Source organism: Temnothorax nylanderi, unplaced genomic scaffold (genome assembly GCF_030848795.1).
Source record: "Temnothorax nylanderi isolate EJ_2023f unplaced genomic scaffold, tnyl_v1.0 TNYL_tig0291_pilon, whole genome shotgun sequence".
Taxonomy (NCBI): domain Eukaryota; kingdom Metazoa; phylum Arthropoda; class Insecta; order Hymenoptera; family Formicidae; genus Temnothorax; species Temnothorax nylanderi.
Window position 1 is genome coordinate 53,056 of NW_027249353.1, and position 25,859 is coordinate 78,914.

The 25,859-nt window shown below is 42.1% G+C and overlaps 1 protein-coding gene across 1 annotated transcript in view; it reads right to left on the reverse strand.

The window, feature by feature from the left end:
* Positions 1-25,859, reverse strand: part of LOC139780664 (tyrosine-protein kinase Dnt) — a 70,380-nt gene that overhangs the window by 16,854 nt on the left and 27,667 nt on the right. Inside the window, exons 3-4 of the mRNA XM_071719385.1 lie at positions 8,381-8,654; positions 926-1,100 (exon numbers count right to left, since the gene is read on the reverse strand). Of these exons, the coding sequence (XP_071575486.1) occupies positions 926-1,100; positions 8,381-8,654 (449 nt within the window). The remainder of the gene's footprint in view (positions 1-925; positions 1,101-8,380; positions 8,655-25,859) is intronic.

Genomic DNA, 25,859 nt, shown 5'->3' on the forward strand with positions numbered 1-25,859 from the left:
ATTCTCTCCCGCAGAAGTCCCCGGATACGAGAAAGGGAGTGCGCATAGCTATGCAATAAAATGTCGGCTGCCGTGCCAAGCAGCCGACGGATCACCGGCGGCTTATTGAAAGGATATTTCATTCGGACGAGTTCCTCCTATCCAGCTTATCCACGCGAATTTCCCGCGGGGGTGCGGAAATCTTTCTGTCGCTCTCCCTTTGCCCCCCCCCCCCACCCTCCTCCTCCTACGACCGGTTTTGCGGTCGCAGCGCCGAGTACGTCTCTCGTATTCGGCAGAAAATTCGCGACGACGCGTCGTCGTGAAACTCGCGCCCGCGCGATACTTTTCGCTCGAGTGACTCGCCGAAAATGAGAGCGCGGCGGAAAAGCCGCATTTACGACGCGTCTTACGACGATGTCTTACGTAATGAAAATCTTTTTTCCCCCCCGAGCGTTTATTTTCGTGTGCGACCGAGCGCACAAAAATCCTTAGAAACGCGAATTTAATAAGCGGCAGAATGAGAAGCCGGATGGCGTCCACGTTATTCCCTCGTGTCGGTTTTCTTTCCACCCGTGGACGTCGCTCGAAGAACCGCGTTTCACCGGTAACGTGTTTTTGTTGAATTTATTACTATCTCGGTACTTTTTTACCGTCGCGTTTTTAATAATGCGCGCTTTGTTAATTCTAACGAAGGAAAGATTAAGACGAGGAATTTCTGTAGGACCGACTCCGACAAGCCGCTTACTTCGCTTACATCTCAAAAACTCTCGTTCTTAATCTTTTCCATTTTTAACAGAAAAGTTTAAACGGATAGTTTAAATGCGGAAACAATAGTAGATGAAGATACTGCAGTAATATTAATTAAATACGCAGGGTTCTCTTATATGCTGCTTAATTCTTTGTCGATTAAATATAATATCCGTTGATATCAAATTTTACTCACTGAGATTCTTGAACGCGAGCCTTGCTGTTGCGGATGTATAACGCGCTAGCGACACTGCCGACGACCAGAATTAAGGCGCAAGCACACGTGGCGGCGACGTAGAGCGCACCGGCACCATTCACGAGCGGATCGGGCTCCAAGCGTACTGAATCGTTGCTGGGAGGAGTCTCGACACCTGCAAATACAAGTCAGTTCATCAGTAGTTGGAATTTTCATGCGTATTTTGTGTCTTACGCAGTCTTTTTATCGAGAATGATCAGATGAAGTATGGCATTCGTTCAAAAAATTTCAATTATTGTCGTAAATAAATTGACGGTAATCGAATCAATTTAATAAAACAAAATCGATCTCATTTTTTCGAAAATCCAACGTGTTGAACGTCAACTAAAGCACCTCCCTCGAGCTTTAATCTTCCAGAGCATAAACGCGATAAACAATATATATGACTTAAACAACGTCAATATGTAATTTAATTTGATTTTAATTTTATTTGATTTCCAATTTAAAAAAAAAATTGATACGCAATTGATTCGCGTACCCTCTTCACATTTCATTCGACGGTTACGTTTTTATATTCGTATATTCGATCTGCAAAGCTTGCATGACCGCCATTATAGTATCGGCAATCCATTTTGTCAATTGGAGCATTTCCACTCCAACCACGTGCTCGAGATCCGAATCTATCGGGAAGCCCTTGGACATGGATCGAGCCATTGTTTATACGTATCACAGAGTGCTATCGAACGGGCGGGAATATCGACGAGCGCCATGGAAAGTGCTCAAAGAGATCTCACTTTGATGGCGAATCGTTCGCCGGTAAACCACGAATTTTCTGGCAAGTGCAGCCACTATCGCGATTTCGTTCAATTTACTTTTATCTCGCGTAGCGACGCATTTCTCACGCACCACGGTGGTTTCGAATTACACGTAATTATCCCATCGTTACATTCATTATTTTTCGTTGTGTTCATTGTTCATTGCTCACTTGAATTGGAAACAGCATTTAATGCATTTAGAACTTTTCTTAAATTTAGCATCTTATTATTTTACATCTCAAATCCCGAATTTCTTGAATTTATTTTGACCGCCGAAAGTCTGTAGAATATTTTTTCTAAGTATTTTTATATTATCAGATTACCATATTAGTACCTACTTCCATATTGGGACTTAACGAATGTACAATGTGACGCAATTTTCGTGGAATTGTTACTTTATTAAAATACACACGTCTCATAAGAAATCTCAACGAATTAATCAAACCCAGTTGACGTTACTCTCGTTTCTCGCGGGGAAAGCCTGAAAGGAGTTTGTCGAGACTTTTCTTTCGCTGCGTCACGCGTTTACATTTTCCCGCCGGTACCTCGCTTTCTGATATTTCTTTTCTCTCTATCCTTTCGTGCGCGTTTCGCGAGAAGAAAAGACTCGGGTCGAACGGGCGGGGCGCGGCGCCTTGTCGTCTCTTATAAAGGTAAATAACGTGGCCTAGACGGAGGAACTTTAGCGCGAGGGCTCAAAAGCTTTCAAGAACCGAGCACGTCAGCCCCGACTAGGATACGCTGAGGAAAAGGGACGCGCATCCTTTCGGAGCGTCATGATAAAATTAAGTAAACTCCATCAACTCTTAACTCGTCCCCGAGATTATAGCGTCGTATAATCCCTAAATGCATTCCTTCATCGGCATTGCTCGCCTAAAATCCAAAACAGCTCTTCACCCTCCGGTAACTTACGCGCGCCGTAAAGGAGTAAGATTGTGCATTATCACATTCTGCTTCCCTCCTCGTCTAGAACTCGCGTGTGAGTAATTATTTCTTATACCTTAGGACATCGTACGGGATTGTCATATATTTCTCTATACAAATTCCTAGCTACTTTCCTCTTTCAATTTCATGGAAATTTTAATTGCGAAATCTTTACTTGAGATTCGTTACGACTCTCGCCTTCTTTTGTTTGCTACAAAAAAGCTAAATATAGCGGAAAATATTTTTCAATTTCTGGAAACGTTAACGCAGAATTTTTTTCAAGTTGCAACCTTTTAACGATAAAAGTTAAATTTCTATCGTTGTGATCTAATAGCAAGATGCACACACAATCATGCTTTTTTCCCTTCTATATTTATTTGAAAGCCGGGGCTTTTTGTTGCAGAGCAATCTCATCCGAGTAAGTAACATCAACGTTGGTTACGGAAATAAAAAAGAATGCCACGACGTACTCTCTCTGAAATGTTCGTTAAGCTGCAAGTCGTAGTGTATTAAAAATACGCCGCACTGCATTGCTTGCGGCGCGGCGTGAGAAAAATCCACCTCGGAGATTAAGACTTGACATAATACACAGTCATCGCGAAATTCTCCTTTCTATCATGGAAAGAAACTAAGAAAGTTGACTGTCAAGGATTAAATTTATAATCCGTTGATGCTGATATTGAATTACTGTGTTAACGTGCAACGGTCTCTATATTCTGAGAAATGTCACCTTTTTATACAATATTCTGATTTTTATTATAAAATGTTTTATAAATCTCTTTATATTTAAGCTTTTAATTGTAACTCTGTCCATATAGGATATGACTTTGTGTATTTCATGTTTTTGTTTCTTAAATTCATATGCTTTTTGATTACCTACGGTTTTATAAAAGCAATTGATATGTGAACTTTAAAATAATCGTGCAATAAAAAAATATTCTTTTTAATTTAAATCTTATTTATCTTATATTCAACTGCTTTTTCACGTTTTCATAAAACTTACAAACGCAATTTTCTAATAAATACGTTATTGGCTGTAATAAACCATAATATTTAACTTCCTTCTTTCCCCCTCGCTCATTTCCTCGTTTCATAAAGGAAGGAAACAGGCTTCTTGCCTTTGCCAAGATAACGTAAACCAAGCGGGGTTGCGTGATAACCGAAGTAGAGCATCGCGAACACGAGTTACGAAGACGAGCAAGACGAGAAAGAGTTTGCTCGAGCGCGATGAGACGTGCGCAGGAAGCAGCAGGAAGAAAAAGTTAAATAAATCGTAGCAGTCTTCGGCGTTGTAGTTTCTCAGGGGCAAAACTCGCATCGTTCCTTTGCGCGCTGCAGTCCTTCTATCATCCTAAAATGTTCCTCTCACACGCTACAACGCGTCCAAAATACAAACAAGTATCTTTGAAAGATTTCTACTATTTCTGCGCTAATATTATGTAACTACATCAGATTTCGCAATATTTATTTTTTGACATTTCCTGTAATATTATTAGATTTTTTTGAACGATGTAGCTGCAGCTCAATTTTGTTTCACAACTTGTAACGTATTATTGCGTTCACTTTTACCGCCTGTATTACGATTTTTGTCAAAATTAATTTGATATATTATTTAAAAATCGAGTAGTGCATTACGTCGTCTTCATCTCGATGCTCCGATGCTATCGTAACGAGGGAAATCGATCTCGCAGCGGAGTGTTGCTCACACAGCACTCAAAGAACAGTGGAGTACCTATCGACGTAACTTAGAGCGCGAGCGACGCGCGTTTCCGAAACTTCGAGACTTAAGAGCGACTAACGGAGTCAGGAAGGCGTGTTAAGAGCGACTGCGTATCTCAATTAAATCCGGGCGAGCTATGCTATCTGCTACCATCAAACAGACCTTAACCGAGATTTACGGAGGCCCGGAATTAAGTCTCCGGAGGATTAACAGGATGACCCTCCACCGAATCGCATTCCCTCATTCGCCGGGAGCTCTGTGGACTTTAGAAACAAATTTGGTCATGCTGAGAGGCTTTACGTAAATCACGGAATTACGTCTCTTGTGCACCGCGGCTCTGATATGATTATTTTTACTCTGCAGAATAAAAAAAACTTTAATATCAATTTAGAAAACAGAAATCTTTGTGTTCTCGTACACGCATGTCGAATATTTGTAAATCCACAGGGTCGCGTGAAATAAAATTTTTACTAGCGCCACTTTTGTCTCAAATATTTTTTTCGATACTTTTCACGTAGTACGCGCGCACGCTTGCAAAACTTGCAAACATACTCGATAATTCAAAACGTCAACATTTTTCGAACATATTTGAGATGTAAAATTATTTGAATATTTGAAAACAATATAAAAATCTGAAAAAAATATAGGACGTGAAAACGATCGTCGTTTCAATACGTGAAAAAAAAAACAGCTAATACGCGCTCTCGACGCATCGAAATGGTTGAAAAACTGAAGTCGCAGATATTACAGTAGCTAGAGATTGAGGATTAAGAAGTGTAAATCACCGAGTCTTTTATTTTCAATTTGACAGGAGATTTCCAATATATGGAATTCTACGCGAACGTCGAGTGTCGAGTATAGAGTCTCCATATAGAGAATTCGATTATTTTCAAGTGATCTCGAGTGCGCTTTCGGATTGCAGCAAGACCTCTCGAGCTCGAAACGATCGCCGAAGGACTCGTCAGAGACCGGCTAGTACTTTGGCGATGTAGGAGCGGAACGAGGAAGAAGCAAATTCGACAAAGCGGGAAATCTGCTCTTCAGGACGCGACTAAGGCCCTCACCGCGGAGACGCTTACTTATTTTCATCCTTCTCCCTGCCTTTCCGCCGTACCTCTGTCCACCTACTTCGTTTTTCTACGCGGCCGACCCTCTTGATCTTCGGCGAGGGGTGGTATCCTCTGCCTCTTCTCTTCTCTTTCATTAAATACACCGACCCCCGGCGAGATTCAATTTTACTCGGCGGATTGCTTTTTGTTGTACCTTCGCCTGCTTCGGTAACCGGATCCGAATCTGCGCTTCTTTCTCTCTCTCTCTCTCTCTTTATCTTCCCTCTTTGCTTTTTCTTCGCTTCTTCTTCTTCTTTTCATCTCTTTCTCTTTGTCGTCGCCATTCTCTGCCGTCGGATTGTTTTCTATCACTTAAACGCATATATTTTCCGGCACAAGCAATATTCAGTTACCAACTTGGCGTGTAGTGGCTTGAAACGAATGTTCACCAAGTTTCAAGATAATTGTGTGCGTAACATGTAATTAACATATATGCAATATCAAGCATGAGTATACAACATGACAATAATAAAATTTATTTAAAAATCTATCCGGTTTTTGGTTCCGTATCTCTAACAATATTATTTACATCTTAGAGAACAAAATGCAAAAATATAGTTTCAATTTAAAAATACATTTCTTTCATCTCTTTTATTCGGCGAATAAATTTAGCTCATCTCCTTCTATCGGAAATCAATATTAATTTTTTCCTCATTTACAAAAAAAGTGAAAAAAATAGTATGACTACGGTTCTAATTTAGTTCGGGCGGTACTTTTATTTACCGGAAACTGCATACAAAATTCGCTTTAGTTAACACAAAATTTGTATGGAATATTGGCAGGCTATTATGACGCGAGAGAAACGAAAATCGGGGCTATTTGCCAGATTGCATTCATCGCTGCTGCGTGGCTTGTTTTTTTAGAAAACATACGTTTTCGAGGTTACATGAGGTTTGCGGAGTCGAGAGAACCGCCTGTGAAGTACCTATGAGTACAAGCTTACAAGCACCCTTGTCGGAAGTGGCGCGGAAATTACGTTTGTACCCTCGCCCCGGTCCGTTATTTCCATTTCTCCCGCATAACGTAAACTGAACGTACGTATATGTGTATATATATAATTTCATTATTTAAACATAATTAATTATTAAAACGACCGTACTTTCTGCATTTAGAATATGACGACGTTTACTTAGGAGAGATCCGGAAAGATAATTGCCGTGAAAGATATTTGCTCTGAAATAGTTAATAGATTAATACTTTATAAAATTGTAATCACGTTACTCTACGGTTGGTGTTAATAAAAAGTTTATCGTGTATTTAATATTGTTGTGTCAGACCGCAGCGAAATTGAGTGTTCGAACTACTTCTCGATAATATCAACGTGATTAACTCGCAGCTGCTTTATCCCGCGTTCCAAAAACCTGTTATTGTTATTCTTTTCGACGCGTTATAAACGTTTAAACATCGCGACGTCAAAGTTATCAGTCCGCAGCAGAGTTCATAAATCGCGTGTATAAATTGAGTTTGCGCGTGACGCGAAATGAATGCGCGTTCCCGTTTTAATCGCGACCGCGTCGAAACTGTCTCGCCGTAACGAAGATATTCAGCCGGGTACGCGCGAACGTGCTAATTAAATCCGAGATTACGTAAACGAAATAATTATCAACAGACTGCAATGGCGTTAAAGTGAATGTAGATAAACGAAAAGCGGCGTTTCAGCGCGAACCGCAGGATATGCAAAAGCGAGTAGCATATGTGTTATATAGATAACAAAGCTTAAATAATAGTACCCCTTTGAAATGGATCTTCATATAGTGCACTGTAGATCAATATCGCCATTGAAAATAACAAGACAATAAATAAATCACGCTTGTTATATTTAAAAACAATACAGGATAGTTAAAAGCCAAAATTCGAGCAATATAGAATGTTACTGTTGAATTAATCTAATTTATTGTCCAATGGTAGAAGAAACGTTCTGATTAATAATTGATTAATAATTACATAGCATGGTCTTCGAAACAAGAATTTAGGGTTATATATTCTATGTCCTAATATCCTTATATCTGAATTTAGGATATAACTCTAAATCCTCTCGAATTGAAGACCATGCTGTAACTATTAATCACAATGTTTCTTCTACCGTTGAACAATGAACTAATTAATTTAAAGTAACGTTCTTTGTTGCTTGTATTTTGGCCTTTGACTTCCTACGTTGAAAATAACAAAGCACAGAAAGCCACACACCAACGTGATACTGCAACTATTAATTAACGTTCGTGAATTATTTTATAAAGTTACTTAATTCATACAATTTTGCATATTGTATTACAACAAAATTTATTGATTAATTAAGGAGGAAGGGGTTACGGTTATGAAAAAATATATAAATCTGAAAAGGCGTGAGAGAGAGAGAGAGAGAGAGAGAGAGAGAGAGAGAGAGAGAGAGAATCGGGTAAACATTATTCAAAATTCAAGAGGAGTTACAATTTTAATTACGCCGGTAAAACGCTACTGAGCGGAAGAGTTAAATAATTCACACTTTAGCATTTTCAAATTTTAAGTGAGACAAACAGCGCGCGTCGTCATGATTCTTTCATAGATTCTGAATAAAGCAAGCGGAAGAAGAAAACGCTGTTCGTTCCTTCAACAACAGAAAAAAAGAATGAAATCTAGGATCCGGATCTGGTTGCCGGTTAATGCGCGGCTGCCATGAGAATCGCGCGGGATTTCAGTGCACCGCACTAAATTCCATGCGCGAGAATAATGAAATAGGGGGGTACCGCTTTTTCTCATGTACGAGAACAATAAAGCGCGATTAGCCTTGTCGACATTTTTCAAAATTAGCATAACGACTTCTTGCAAGAAGCACGCATAATCGTCACGCGCGCGCGAGATGCCACCGCCGCGCCGCGCGCGATAGCTGGATATATCACTGCCCACGAACCTTTCAAGCAGATCTTGTTCCTCTTGAAGACCAAGACGGTGTCGTTGTACCTAGTGCCGGGCGGCGCGGTGACATTCAATCTGAGCGCAAGTGGAATTTCGGCGCTAACGACACCCGAGCACGGCAATCTGATCCTGAAGACCTGCAGGGTGACCGGTACTTCGCCTCTGGCGGACACGTTCACCCTCGGTGGCAGCAACGCCATCATCCCGGAAGACGGTCCACCCGGTACGCCCGGTACCACGTCGTAATCCAGTTCCATTGAATACGGTAACTGAAAGAAAAGATATGCCTCTCAAATAATTTGACATTCGACAGACAGGGATTTTATGTCATGTACGTTGTTATTGCAAAATTGTCATAGATCGCTTCGTATAGATCATTCTTCAACATAAGGCAAATTTTCAAGAAACTTTATTTACACTGGTGCTTCAATACAAGCTTCCTTCTGGCGAGCCGATATTTCGTACTGGGGAAAGTATTCCGGTTATCGTCCGTCGGACGATATGCCGGCACGTAATAAAAATAGCGCGGCGCCCATAACTCATGAAAATGCCAGACTCGCGGTCCCTTCTCGCGGTCGCCGCATATACGATTGCGCATATTAACGTTATAGATATATGAATATATATATATATATATATATATATATATCGCCGCCGTATCGGCCGGCATGCGATATTTTACATTAAATCCTACACACGTCGGTCTATTCCGTATTTACTGCCGTCTATCCCGTAACTTTCGAGCTAAGACCGCATCGCGGTAGGCAGTCCGCGATCCTGGAAGGCACGACTGTGCACCACCCCCGTTCTGTCATTCGAGATTGGCCCCCCGTGCGACCGCGACGGAACGGGGGGAGAACGGGACAGTGGCGGCGACTAGTGTGTTCAGGCACGCCACAAGTTTTACGAGGTAGCATAAATAACCTGGTTAGTGCTTCGTGATGCGGTGTCAACGGAAAGGCGGACTTCACCCTCCCGCGAGCACACCACCGACTCTCCGGTAATCGTCGTAATCGTCGCGCCGGGGGGTCGCGGTGGCGTGACACCTGCCTATCGTACCCCCATGACGTACCCGAGATCGCGCACCTCTCTCTCTTTCTCTTTTTCTTTTTCCTTTTCTTTTTCTTCTCATTCTCGCTTTCTCGCTGGATATTTATTATTTTCTTCTACCCTATATGTAAACCGCGTGTATGTACACGCGGATATCGTGAACGAGACGAATGGACCGTGCACGCGTGTCACGACACTCCCCGTGGAATATCCGTACATAAGATACCGCGAATGTGTACCCCCCGTTATATCAGGGCTCTCGAACAGCTCTTAGATCATTCCGTGTGCCGCATATACTCGAGCCTTTCCCTTTAATTACAGAAAGTGGCTCAGTTTACGGTGGACGATTTATTTTGATTCAAAGGATTGCATAGGTATCACGCGAGTAATTAATCACAGCCGTTGACGCTAGCGATAGAAAGAGATCTTGCGGGAATTATGGCTCTCAGCTATCTTTAACAGAATTTGTTACTGTAATTTAATTACGGTTATGTATAGCGCGCTAAGCAATTTTTTTTTTACGTAGGTACCAGTAAACGCGACCAGCCGATGTAAATTCGTCTTAACATAATTAATTCGATAAACTTTTTGTATAAGATCAATTGCGGTGCATATAAAACAGCGATACTTCTTTTTATAAAGATTCCCTTCAGCAAACTTTCCCTCGCGAATAGAGGGGGTGGGGGGGGGCAGTCAAAGCTTTCTCGAAAGGGCAGACAAATGACGAATGGCATTTCCGATTTTCTCCAGCCAGGCACGCGAGCTTTTTCATCCTGAACGCGCGTTCGCCCTGGCATTCGTTCTAATTGACGGTAACTTAATGACGATGCGGTTGAATCGAGGACGCGCTGTCGAGGGTAGGCTTCGAGACGGGACGCCGTTTGCCTCGTAATCGCTTCTCGAGGGTGGCGATGACGTGACATCTATCCGTCGCGTACGAGCTGCCAGGGATAAAACCGTGTTTTCACCGTTCTACCTATACGAGTAGTAATTGACAGAAGTGCCTCTCGTTCTCTCGCGTCGAAAAGCCACCCTTTTCTTTCACCGCGCGCCGCGCCGCCCTTTTCTCCCACGATAAATCAACTGCGTCCGGGCTAAACGCGTTCACGTCTCTCGGAATTGCTCTCCGAACTCTCGTCCGGTGGAGAGGAACGGCCGATATCTCTAAACAAATCTAGATTGATTTGTGGTGTGCTGCAAATATATTTTATGACGCGGGACAAGAGTTATGGCTCGGCAAAGGTGAAATTAAAACGGAAAGTATCGATACCATCAATTGAAACAAATCATGAAAATAATCGTATAATATTAATAAAATAATCATATAAATTGTATCAATAATATAATCAATATTTAATTACAGAACAAATGATATATTTCTTTTGTCACGGTAACGTCACTGAATTCGATAAAACGGTAATAACAAAAGAAACGATATATAGAGTTTATTCTTTTTCCAGCTATGAATATTGTAAATTTTCTTTGAAGAGAATTTAATTCGCGCTATATCGATCGAATTGTTACTGCCATCCCGTTCGTAACGTTACGTATTTTTCGGTGAAAATTCGCGAAATAAATCGCAGATTTCGATTCTCCCCGTTTGGTAGCGCTCGAAAGAGGAAGAAAGAGCGACTGAGAATTTCGTGAGGGTGAGACTCGAGTGATTTCCTGCAGCTGTAAGCGTTTGCTTAATATCCAGTCTCGGATTCCCGTAATAGCGTGAAAATGTTTGCCCAAGAGGCGTCTGCTCCTCTCGCGCACTGCTTCTCGAATCTAGAGAGAGAACAGAATCATGGGCGCCGACATGATTTCTCCGAGGGTGCAGGCGCACGAGAAAATTTTTCTCGAGAGAAAAGAGCTTAGAAACTTTTCTACTTATTATATTTATCAATTAAAGAGACAGCTATAGGCAAACTTGCGCTTTTCAACATGCATGTTGCATTTGGGTCTCAATGAATTTCTTTACTTTCTCGATTAAAACAGTTTCGCACGAGTGCGCCAGCCGCCAGCCGCTTCGGCGTGTTGCTAATGAGTTTATCAGGTAGTTTACATTCCTAAGGCTAGCTACAAGTTTCCCCGTTAAATTTTCCACGCGGGCTAGATCTTCCGATCGGAAACAGTCAAGGGCACGCGGCGCATATCCGGCGCCTTTCTGCGCTCCTCTCCGACGCTCATGAGTCGCGAGAGGTCGTGTGAATTGCGATCCGTCAACCTTCTTCCGTATTTTCCACGTTTTTCGTGCACGGGAGTCGGGGGGGTATGCGAGAGCGCACGTGTGAGCGGGGACGTGCGCGAGTGTTTCTGTGTACAGAGAGCAAACTTCGATTCTGAAGAGACGACAAGAGACGAGCGACGCGTACCACCGCCATTGTTGCTGTCGATGAAAAGGAAGTCGTATAACACGAGGGAATCCTATCGTCCGACACCAGGAAGGAAACGCCCGTGGCTTTTAAAGGGACGAGGGTGTTTCCCCGTATCCCCCGCGCTCCCTCCCCCCCTACCCTCGATTTATACCGAAATTATGCCGCGATTTTGTATTATCGGACAGCAGCGGGGAGAATATTAAAGGACGAAGGCGAGCTGATTTATCCCGGAATTATTCCCGGCTCGTATTATTCGCGTCCTTGTGTTATTCCAGTGAGCGAGCCCGCCGAGCCGCGCCGGTTGATTCGGCTGGATGCGCGTGAGCGATGAAAAATGTGCGGCCATGCGAAAAGTACGATGATAAACGCGGCATGAAGCGTACAGAAAAGGGTCAACGCCGCCGATCGCGGCTTCGGTGATTAATCGTGGGCGCCAGGATTTTCGAGATAGGTTTCAATATCGCGAATCAGCCGAGCGTGTGTCGTGAACAGTAATAAGTTTAGACATGATATTTCTTATCGATCCCCTGACACGCGCTGCTACGTTTTTGTTTGAAAGTTATATTTTATATAAGTTATATAATTTAGAGCGAGCATTAAACGCCTCATGCGACGTAATGATATAAAATAAGCAAATTGAATAAAAAAAAGTTTCAGCAACTGTAAAATTCTACGATAAATAAAAATTCCACTTTAGCTTTTATTCATTTCAGATAAATACCAAAGTAAGCTATTTTACGTTTTAACTTGTTTAACGCGTTCAAGCGATCTATCGCTATTAAAAACGTGCATTAATTCTTTGATCATATCGAAAATTCGCTCGATTGAGCCATTTCGTTATTTTGGAGAATAACAACGTTACGTTCATTATTATAATATCGAATTCACCGTGTGATGAATATTATTTTTAAATTGGGAGAAAACATGTTAAACAAATATTATTCAAATATGTATTTACACGGCATACGTTTTCGCGTAACCAAAAGTACACGATCCCAAACGATATCCATCGGTGCATAAGCCACGAAATTAGTCACGTGTCGCTAAGCACTCGAGGCAACGATCGTGTAATTTTTATGGGAATTTTCCGATGGATCTTTTACACGATTGAACCCGTACGGTTTTACCGCGTATCGTATCGGACGATCGATTAAAACAGCGTATTTTCGAGTCGTTTCCCACAGATATACCTGCTTTCATTTTAAATTTAAATGTGGGAGAGCAGCAGTATATTCTTCGTTAATAATGCAGCTCTAAATTATAAATTAAAATCTCGTTCGCTCGTAGACAATGACAATAACGACAATTTTCATACATATATGAAAGCTGATCGAATCGCAAATCTTATAAGATCGCAATAATAAATATAACATTTTAATAAGATAACATTTAAAAAATATTCTATTCAGAATAGAAGGAACTTTTTTTTATTATATATACATATGATTTATATATATTTTAGATATAATATATATATACATATTTGTTAATATTAATATATATTTATATATCTTATCAATTATCTGAAATCATTTAATTAAAGAAGAAGTGAACAAAATTTATTTTATTCAAATAATATCGAGTTTTCTATTTGCCTTTAAATAAAAAGGAACATTCCGAACAAAATGTAATTAATCTTTCTATAAAATATCTACAAACAAGTGGGAAAAACAGCCAGAAAAAAGAAGAGCATTGGGTATAACAAGTTGACGATGCCTTACGAGATTCCTCCTATGGTTTCCCTCCTGCTTTCAGCGTGCAATAACGAAATGCCATTGGTCTTTTTGCGTGTCCACCCTCCGTATCGCCGCTGAAAACCCTCGCACTTGAACTGCGACGGACGAAAGTTTCGAGTTTACGCTTTGATTCGGTTCCCTTTTCTTTGACCGATGGCCTTTAGCCACAAGAAATTAAATCGGAGTCTTTGACAGAAACATAGCATAGGAGACTCGCGGTATGTTGAGAATTTCTCAATAGGCAACGCCTAGACGAATCTCCAAATTGCTTTTAGACGTACGTCAAGACGCGACGATTTTTGGTCACATAAAAAAAATCAAATAAAAATCTAGCATAGCTCCGAGTAATCACAAAATAAAATAACTGAAAAATTTTTGAGAAAAATCAGATATTCATCGATTTATATATTTTACGCGCAATATATACGACTAATTCTAAGAAACTTCACTATAGATTTAGAGATAAAAAATAACGTTACGTTGTAAATATGGACGGAATAAAAATTTTCGATAGAAAAGAAAATGAAAAGCGCGACTGAGGATCGCGGGTATCGTCGAGCATCGCGTGCATGCTCGAACGGAAACCCTTTAACATCCCTCTCTCGGCATCTACTCACGGGGCTCTTTAGAGGCACGCAAAGGACGCTTATAGTCTCTCCATAATATCTCAATCGCATATATACGTATATATAGCCGCTAATGCTCTTATACGTAGATAGACTGGTTGCCCGAGAGGCGAAGTGAGGCGTTGCCACTTCCTTTTGGACAGCGTTTATACGAAGGCGTCTTAATGCCACTTCCGACGACACGATGAATTAATCACTCTCGTTCCAGCGCCGCCTTTGACTGCCCCTCCCTCTAGTCTAGTTGCTTCGTAGGCAAATGAATTAACAACAAGGGAGAACGAGCGAAGAAACCTCCTTCGTGGAAAGCGTTAACATTTACGTGCCGGCAGATGCAATGACACCGCATACATGAGATTAATTAAAGATAACAGGCACAAGATATGTATATAGAACTGATTAATACTCCTTCTATCGCGAATAAACGTCATTATCCTGAGTTCGAAGAAACGCGGTAAAACACGAATGAATAACAATTCGCGGAACAATTGCAGATTATATAATTAAACAGTTAAAATATTTCAAGTAAGATTCTCTTTGCGCTTCCCTTTCTTTCCCCTCTATGATATATATAATTCAAATTTTAAATCTCAAGTCAAATTTCTCTTTTTTATGACTGAAGATCCTAATCGTAAAATTACGCGAATGATATTTATTATGCACCTAAAGTTTCTCCGCGAAAACTCTATTTTGAAGTTCAAAGACCGCAACATAGCATTATTTCTTTAACTAACAAGCCTCAATATCGTTTAGACAACGAGTTTTCTATTTCAGCAAAATTCCATGCCTTCTACGTTCGCTTAACCTTGCTAAAAGATTATTTCTATATTAATTTTCGTAATTATGCTACCATGACGTAAATGACAACTTAACGAGCGGTTTTAACGCTTTAATAATTAGCCTGACTGTACTGTACCGCGAAGAGAACAAGAACGACGTACAAAGGGCGCAAGCGAAGCAAGGGCTGTTTGCACCCTCGGTGTTAAGGCAATATACTCGCTCTAGGGCGCGACGCACTTAGCATGTGTACACGAACGTTGCCCGTCTGCGGGCTGTCTGTCCACGTGCATCCATTTTCTCTTATAAGCTCGCAGTTAGCGCCTACGTCGGCATATCCTCTCCCTTCCTTCGCTTTTCCTCGTTAATGATACGTGCTTTTTGTAGCTACGAAAATAAATTACTTGCTTGGATGCCGCTAGAAATGAATACAGCTATATTTAATTAGCGCTCGTGTAATTTAAGGGCACATTTGTTCCAATATTTCTATCCGCATATTAATTTAATCCAATCTTATTTAATTCAATTCGTTTAAAACCGATAGCATTATGTTTTTACTCCTTAATTCTATATATTTATCTTGCTTCTTTCTTCGTTTCTTCTATCTCGCCGTAACGCACAGTTTATGATACATTAAACGCGTTATACATATACAATTATGATTGTGACATTTCCGCCGCGCTATACATATCACCGCGCCGGTCCCTTATTCATTTTCTCGAGCTTCATATTCCCAGGCATCACTTGTCTTCATTATCTCCGTGAAATATGGAATCTCTTGCCTCTATAACGTGCCGTCTGCTTCTATACTCCTTTACTTTCGCTACCTATCCATTTTTTCCCCTAGCGCTCGTAGCATTATTCTTTATTTTTTTAATTTTAACGGAATATTTTACGTAGTGTGTTTCATATTTCATACATATATGTATCCTTTCTGAACGTTCTCCGACTCGCATTAAAAACAATGAGGAGTATCCTTCGTGAAGACAAAAAAAGGAACAGCTACAGCAATGATAATATAACAAGAACGGAAGACAATACGTATGCGTACTTGCGCGTGTGGAAAATAAAAAGGTTATACTTTAAATTTAAAAAAAAGTATAATAGTTCGGAATAATGTAATGACTACCTGTTAATGAGATCAGGAAAATATTTAGAGTAAGTTGAGATAAAAAAAATAAATGAACAATTTTTTAACGCAAGAGTTCTAAATCAATCTTCATCCCATTCTATTATCCTACGCTTAATAACACTTTGCGTTATACTACGATAAATTTGTTCGAAAAACGAAATCATTAAACAATGATTTCGCCCGATATTCACCCGGCAATTTGTTATCACGCTGACAAGAGGTAAGACGTTTTATTTCCACCCGAAGGTTTTTATTTTGTCCACTTTGTAAAATTCGTTTAGCGACGCTCGGGGACCGCCGGGGCGCAATATTCCGGTACTCCTCCGGTGGAGTTAACCACGCAGCCCGACGACGACAGGGTCAAATCGCACGAGACTAATTTTATTACGCGGAAGTCCAGTTAATTGGCGCCAGGAACGTATAAATTGCAGCGGCTTGGCGACACTCGCTCGCACCGACCGGACCGACCGGACCGACCGACCGTCGGGACGTGGGACAGTTTATCCCTAATGCGAAAACATTGCTTCCCCTCGGTACTCACGTAGCAAGAGACCAAGTCGGAAGGTAGTCACGTAAAGGATTGCCGGAATTCCCGCAGGAATCTCGTGCGACGTCTATCCCCCCGTGCTTACTCGGAACCCGACCGGGTCGGGTCCTCCACGCCGATATTGGTCGGTCGTAATCTTTTAATCCCGCGGACGGCTTATTGCCGAGCGGATCGAAAAAAGAAATACGATTCGGCGACCACGGCGCGGAGTCGTAACGACCTTTTAAATCTGCGCGACGGAAATCTCGGTGGAGATCGAGACGGCTTAACAGTGCGGTTGCCGGTCGAACGTGAACTTCGCGGAACAGCAGCTCTCGCAGCGAGAAGTTCTAACCGAATCCGATGGCCCCCGCGCGAAGTCTGCGAGCGATTAGAAGTCGAAGTTGGAGAACGCGCGTTGTTATCGCGCGCGCGTGAGGCTTCCATTATTTCGCTCACGGCGCTGTGCCCTATTTGTGACGTGACGCATTAACAAGCCAAGGGTCGCGTGAATTAAATTATTCAACATTGTTAGCGCTTTAACGGCAGACAGCATTTACAATGTTAAGTTAATTACATAATGTTACTTTGCACTTCATGGTAATAGCAGGATACATTTTTCGACATATTGTTAACGCTTTGATGGCAATTGATAAGCGTCGACAGAGATAAGCAAATTTTTAATTAATACATATTTCCTTGCAAAATGATATAAGTTGAGATTTCCGAAATTGGTAAAAATTTGACGAACAATTATATTATAATTGCTAGATAATATTGCTAGATATTTATATAGACTTTAAGAAGACTTTATGTTACTTCATTCCTTTACTTCAGCGATTGGTAAGCGTTTTAGCCCCTTCCCCACAACCACCAAACTATATTCTCGACTCCAATATATTCCATTATGCGCTGTTTACACGGCAGACGCTTCTGTAAGGAAATGAAAACGCTTTCGTGCACGATAATGGAAATCTGAACCGCACGGAGAAATTAGTTTCTTTGACGGGTGAGAGAGCGGCTGTGCTGTCGATCGATGTCCGGATTCTGCGAATTATTTTCCCAAATTTGCACCGTCTTACCAATGAAACAAACTTTCCGATATGCTAATTGCCATGAATCTACATAAACTCATTACCTACGTATGTAAGTATGTATACCTTCCCTAATATTTTATATGAATTAAGCTGAAAAACTAGTTATCGAAGTCGTTAACTCGATATATTCGGTAAAGCTGTTTCACGACGTAATTACGTTTCGACGATATCGCGAATTGCCCGCGTTAAATAACCGAGTGCACCACATTCTCGGCAACGCGATGATTAAGACAAACCACCGGGCGGAGAGACCCGTCTACTCTTAACATTGACTTAAGACTCCACTTACTTCGAGCGCCGTTCCTCTCGACGAAAGGTATCGCAAGCTCGAGGAGGTTCATCGAGAAGCACAATTCGGCCGAGCCGTTTATCCTCGCTCACATCCGCAACGCGACGGGGACGGGGAGAGGCGGGGGGGGGGGGAGATTGGAATGACTGAAGTCCTGATGAAGGGTGGATGAGGTACGACGGGGAGAAAGTGAGAGAGGGGCACGAGGGTGGAAGGGGGATGGATGAGGGGTCGAGGGTACGTAGGGCAATTTTCGCGTAATTCGATGGGGCGTGATCGTCATAGCAACCCCCGGTACCCCCGGTCCACCCTCCCTGGAAGCTGCAGCCTGTTCAAACAAGCCTCAAACTCCATACTAGGCTCTCGTATCCATTCTCTCTCGCTCTCTCACTCCTTTCCGCTTTCTCCTCGTATCCACCTTCCCCCCCCCTATCTCGCGTTCTCTCGTTTTCCCCGATCTCTCTTTCTCGCTATCCGTCTTTCTGCGGCTCTCTCGCATATCGCATCCGTCTTTCATTGCCCGTCCCTCTCTCTTTCGGGGGGTTGCGCCCAACTCAAATCCGCGAACGGTACTCCGGGATTTCAACAGTTGCGATAACTACCTGGATCTCTCCCGTACTACGAGGCAGTGACGGCTCAATCGTTTCATTGTAATTACTTGCTCGTTAGCGTAGCGCGTCGCTCTACGCTAACGCTCGCTGCGCGAGCGAGTTGGCTAGCAACAATAACAGCGGAGTCCCTCTTCTCGTATGTTTCGCGACGATGGGTTGTGCGCGAGTCCCGAGAGCTTGGAGCCCGTCATTTAGTTTATGGCCTGCGACCGGCAGAGAAGCCTGCGGCATGGCTTTCTGACGTGCCATAATACGTCCAACAGTGAGTCTCACGGCCACGGCTGCAATGCGAATTACTATGCCGGGAGTAGTCCGCATGCGACGGGATTCGTATCATCGTTCATCTCTGTGCCGAGAATAATTCGTAAAGCGCCATATATACGAGCGGTCGCAAAATGGCTTCTGACACAACGAATTTATGCGCCATTACGATCTTTTTTTTTTTAATATATATGTATCCGAAATAAAACTCAGGATTGAGAAAGAAAATATTCGGGCTTCTTTTACGTTGTTTGGTCCTACCATTTCTCACGCGGATGATAACTCGCCAAGGAGTCGCCGGGTTTTTATAATAATTTTATATGCCAAATGTTAGTGAAGCTAGGACTCTTATAGAGTGTCCGCCGCAGAGACATAAATCCATCTCTCACGTGTGATAGCACTGATGATACTATCGCACAGTAATTTCTATGTAAATTGAATGCAGAGAATACGTCTCGTTATTTGCGAAATATTTTAAATTAAGCGCACTATAAATGAGGAAAGTTCATTGCGAAATAACGACTCGCCGATGCCGCGGCATTATTTCCGTATGTAAATACTCGGCGTGCTCGAAAATTGCGTTTCTAATTCTCGTCATTTGCGCGTCCATAGCTTCTCATTATCGACCACCGCAACGTGCATTCGTGTCCACCGATCGAATCGAATTCCACGGAATCCCGCGCGGACGAATATTTCATACTCTGCGATCATATAACGGGTCGCTTTAGTGCCTGTCGGAACTGAAAAACAGCAACAAGAGAGCAAGAGAGAACGAGAGAGAGAGAGAGAGCGAGCGAGAGAGAGAGAGTTTGCTAACGAGATGCCGTAGTTTCATCTCGCGGCGAAATCAAGCTTCCATTACCCACTCCATAGATGGGCAAAGCACTAGCGAGCACGACAGAGCAAGATTGCTCACCGAAGTATCTAATCTCATTTATAACTATTTAATTTTTAATTTACCCGTTTTCAGTTAATGAAAATGTACATTAGTCGAAGCTCGACATATTTATGAAGGTAATGTATCTATACTGACATACGCTATCTATTTATTTATTTACACATTTACTATTTATTTACACATACATAAATATTACAATCGTATTTATTTATTACATCCGTCTAATGGATATTGAATGTTAGTTCATGTATTAGAACAACTATGTTTCTGTTTCAATTAATTAGCTTTGCATTCTGTTACTAAAGATGTATTGCATTTATTGAATGTCATATTTATATACTAAAAATTCGGGCGAACACTATAAAATAAACTTTATGTCATTCTCATATATATCGTTTCCTTTATCAAAACGCTTCAACGTAATCGTCCAGTCGAGTATTACCATTTAAACGCGTTGGACATCGGAGCGTGAGCGGCGGGTGCGGGATTAAATTCTTCGGGCGCAACCGGCGATCTTTTTACTATCTCGTCCCGTTCGTTATCCCCTGCAGCTAGATGACCGAAAAATGTTTGCGTGCAAAACACGTAGTGTGTTTCGGAACGGACGAGATGGTATCGGAAGAGAAACGGGAGAAAGAAAGGGAATTAAAGGAGTTAACGAAGCACGCCTGCGTATTTCGAAATCGCGTCGCCGTGGAGAAAAAGGGTGATGGCGAAGGAGGGAAAAGAAGGGGAGGGGAGAGAAGGCATAGAGATATATAAATTACTGTGCAAGTTATACCTCGCTGGTGTTGCGCGAGCCACGCTTAATTATAAAACCGATAAATTCATCCCGTGGGACACGGGACAGACGTCTGGAATCCCGAGGTTGATAAACGAGCCCCTGATCCCGACCTTCTACCTTACACGAGAGCATCCACTAGCACTGCCCTCTGCTAGTCCGCGTCCTCGTGCAGTTCGCTCAAGTCGCGCCCCTCGCTCACCCCCCCCCCCTCCCCCGGTCACGTAAGCCGTACGCGCTTACGCCTTGATGGACTCACGTCATTGAGTCCCGGAATCTGGACGACCGTGTAATTAGATCCTTGGCCTCCGCAGACCTAACGATAATTACATTTGCGTTACCTGCGCGAGGATACGCCGTCACGATGCCCGTCGGTCCATCAAGGGACGCCTCTCGTGGGATCACGTGCGTAAACCACCTAGCACATTGTCCACTTGGAATCAAATTTTCATATCGAATTTGCACGTCCGCGGTAATAACTTGTCCATTTCGAAAGCACTCTTGCGGGAGCGATTTGTTACGGATCGTTTGCGCAGTAAATTCGTTCATTATCTTGATATGGATATATGCATTCTTTATGCTATACCGTTGCACTGTCATTCTTAAAGAATCGGACCAACTAAAGAATTAAATTATACATATATCTGTCAATCTGAAAATTACTTATTCCTGGAAATAAATATATCTACTTAAAAAGTTTCATGGAAAAGATATTTCAAATATACTCGCGATATCTGTCTTAAATATAATGATTCTTTAAAAACTCATAGACACATGTATAATATAAACATAAAATATATGTAAATCTCGACTGTCGCATTAATATTTCTCCTTTCGATTTTATTATCCAGTTTATAACAACCTTCAATATTTGTCTGAATTGTTTCGAGTAAAAGCCTCGTTATGTAAAACCGAGACAGAGACTTCCGGCACTTCACCAGATCAGTCCGGTCGTTTTGAATCGCGTTAAACGCGAGGATCCCTTGCAGTTTTAATCGTCGTTAATCAAACGAAGGCAGAGGGCAGGTATGGACGATAATATTCCATCGATTCTCAAGTACTCGCCCGGCCGGTGAAAGGCGGACGCTCGCTCAATTTGGCGCGGTTCCAAAGCGGACAGATGTCCGTAATTCTCGGTTTGATAAACGAGCGCTTGATCCCAAGTTTCCTATAAAGCAGAAGGCGCCTTTTTGAGCGAGAACGCCTTTAGGCGAACTTCTCATATTTTGCCTCTATCGTAACGCATCGCCTTACATATCGCCCCATATATTTTACATCATATTTTATTTCAAGGATGAGAATAGCGGTGCGAGAAACTCGATTGACGTCTCAACAATACCGTAAATTAATACTTCGAACGATCGGGTATAAATTTCTTTTACCGCTCTACATTCTAATAAATAGTAATAATAATAATATCGCGTTAATGGAGCTCCATCGTAGTTTTTAAATTATCAGCTACGAACAAATTGTAAATATTTGAATAACGAGAGAATTGATAATATACCCATAGCACGCCTTTACTGTGTAGAGGTAAAATAATAAAAATATAATGACTGGTCGCGAATGATTGTACGCCGCTGCCGATGAACGGGGACGATTTTATCTTCCACCCTTAACCGCTCTGACGATTATTGAAGCACTTAGATCGTTCGCTCCCCCACCGAGATATTAATTCTCAAGGGGTTTAGTCAATTCCTTTTCTCGGGTAGTCGCACTCCGGAATCTCCATGGCTGGGTGGTCCACGACGAGAGGGATGATTCGATCTAGCGGGTGGTGGTGTCGCCACAATGACGGAGGCTTCTCACGTACACATGCCGGACGTGAGAGTGTGGACATTGGGTGTTGCCCGCACACGCGCACGTACGCGCACACGTATAACGGTATATATACGATGTAGCTAGCGTGGCCTTCTACCGAAGTTTGTGAACTATGAGTGAACCTATCGCAAGGACAAATTTCCTCATCTAACTTTCTCCGAGTAGATGAGATGATCGCTCAATGCCAGCGGCACCGACGCTACTATCTTCACTATAGCCCGGCCCGTCCGCCCCCGGTCCCCGGCCCCCTCTCCCTTCCTCCCGCACCCACGGGGAAAATTAATGACGGAATCCAAGAGTTTTCTATAGGCAACTTTTACCATCGGATCTTCAGGGCACCGTCGGGTAGAACAAATTCATGAGGGTGAGACGAGGCGCGAGGAAAACGGCGACAATAGGTTTCAGTGCGGTGTTCGACGCCGGGGATGGACATCGCCGTTATCGTGTTTTCGTTCGACGGAGCGAGCTCGCGCTTAAATTGGCGGCGTGCTTCACGTGTGCCATGGCGAACGACGTAGCGGGTCTTTTGTCGATAAACGAGGCATCGCTAGAAGCGATAACGATGATTTATGCGCTAAATTCTTTTAGCGTTGTATTTTTATTTTCCGACTAAATGCGAGAGATATTTAACTAACGCTAAAGGATAAAAAAGAATCGCGTTCCTGTGCTCACTTGACAATTATTTAAATTTGAAACGATCTCGTGGTATTGTGAAAGTAAACCTAATATAATGCGTTAAAGGAAATGATAGGTATATATGAACAGTATTATTCAATTACATTGAGCGATGTTGTTTAGTCGCACCTAATAAATTTAATGAATCGAAACTTTAATGTCTCGGAACTCGAAATTGCTTCGGTGACTAAGCTCATCGTTCTCGGGAGACGGTATTCGAAGCTCCTCGATGACGCGTGATTTCCTCTCCCTCTCGCGTGTTGATCGCTTCACCTTATTTATCCACCCGCCGCTGCCGCGAGACGCGCATCCCCATTACGAACTTTCCGTACGACATCGCGCGTTCCGCGCGCTCCGCCACCATTGAAAAGTCTTATTCTCGCAGGAATTAACGAGTTTCCCGAAGAATCGCGCGGAATTACGTTGCCGCGCGTCGCGCCGCGCCGCCGTCGTCGTCGTCGCCGACGGGTGCATGCAATTCTGCAAGTTGGAATTGAATCTACTCCGAAGAGAAAGGGGGCAGATTCGATCCTCTCGCGGAAAATGCCTCGCGATGGCGCCGGGGAAATGGGGCTCTTGACGCGGCGAATGAAATTATTAAAACGTCAACGCCATGTATATCTGACGATGAAAGCCGTTACCAGCGTCGCCAGGCGTCGCGAGGGGAGAAAATTAATACATATACGCATCATTTGGCCTTACCTTACTTATTTGCGCTTGCGACGGCCGCTGTTAGAGTTCTTTCCTGCAAACGCGGCTGTGAATACAGCGCATTCAGTTCGGATCCGCCATTTATATGACATCAAAAAAAGAGAGATAAGCGGTTTTCTACATTTAGAAACGTATATCGCATTCAGTCGCGCGATATGAAAAACGTTTCAGTCATTAAAATAACTTTTTAAAGGATTCTTAATAAATGTTCTTGAATATCGCGTGATATTTTGCGTTTGACAAACTTTTCTTGAAATTTTATTAGCCGCGTAAGATACGCTTAACGTGAACGCTAATTCTTCCCAATAAGGATTCTTTGCAATAAGCAATATATTCGCAAATACAATCCTTTGCTTATTACAATCACCACTGTCTTACGTTCAATGTTTCTACAATACTGAGAATGAATACACGATTTTCCTCTAAAACACCGCATATACTTCATACGTATGCATAACCGTTCGCGGGTATGCATAAAAACATAAGACGAAACTAGAGAAACGCTAAATAATTGCATATCAATTTGCTCCGGTCTATTCGCCGCAAGCTCGTATACAAATGCAGGCGAGATTTTCCACCGGCATTTTTATTATTTCCTATTGCAACAATAATGCCGGATAACCACCGCAGCCAAGAGAAAATATGAACGTTGTCGAATCGTGAATATCGATACCGTACCCGGCGGCTCGAGTACCGAATCGACCACGCAACAACTCTACTCCTTTACTTCGCATCCTTCCTACGCCGCGCCGGATACGAACTCGAATCTCCTCCACCTATGCTATCGAACAAGTATTCCGGGTTGCAGCACTGTATTATGCATTCACCCCTCCGCGGAACCCCACAAGCGTCGCAGTCTACCGTATACCTTAACATAATAAGGTCGTATTATGCAGTATATACAAAATTTCCAGTTTAAACGCGACCCACGTTTCGGGCCTTAACGTCTTGTTCGCGGACATTCGAGTTCCGAAACTCCGCGTTCCGTTCGCGCAAAAGTTACGTTCAACTCCGAGACGATTTACTAAATCGACACAATATACACTTTGCAGAACGGCATGGAATATTAACTCTATAATGTCTAACGTATTATTATAGTTACTCACGAATGTAAATCACGATCTATCACGATCAAATTCCATTAAAACATTATAACAATAAAAAAAGTGATTTTCCTCTCCTCTCGAAAGTTAGGCGAATAATATAGCACATTGCAACTGCTAGAAACAGCTAAATTTTATTTTAAATTAATGATGCATGACTGAATACGAGAATATTTTGTCGAAATAAATTATTATCAAAGTAAATGTTTCAGAATTGTAATGTGTAATTGTCACGATGTAATATTAAATATTTAAAACTAGATGTACATTATTTAAGCAGACAAACAATGACGTGCGCGTGTGAGAATATAACTTACTGCTAAAATGAATATGTTTGGTTTAATACTGGATTTTAGGATTAACATGTCTAACTCAGCTACGTTTATGCGTTTTAGCAAGGATCCGGTGGATGCCGGATAAATTTTTTATCGGCTCCTGAGTAATCCCAGGGGGCAATAAACGGTCTACATCGTTTTCTCGCTTCAACAATGCAAAGCGTTACAGAGCACGATGACTCCATATGGGACTCCTGTTTGAATATTTTATATCATAGACATGCACGGATATTCCCCGACAAGGTTTCTGCATTCGACAAAAAAAGATACTTCGCCATCGGATATATTTCACGTCACAGAAACATCGAACACGATGCATCTAAAAACTAAATGCATCGCGATTTTGTGATATTTGCCGTTTCACGACATTTTGTGTATATATTAGCAAATCTCGGAAAATAAAAGAAAAAACTAAAAATTTATAATTGACAAAATTATTGTAACGTGTCGAGAAAACACAATTTTCGTGACGTAACACAACTTTCATCATGTTTCAATTATATCAAACAAACGATCAATTTTTTAACGAGTTCGTTACAGACTTGTCAAGATATTAACGTGGAAAATGGAAAAGCAATGTCCCATTCAATTTCGTTTATAAGGTCCAGCCAATGTCTACCGAAATCACCGCGCGCGGTGGAACGTCAGGGTGTAATCTACCATCGTTAAATCCAACACAACCATC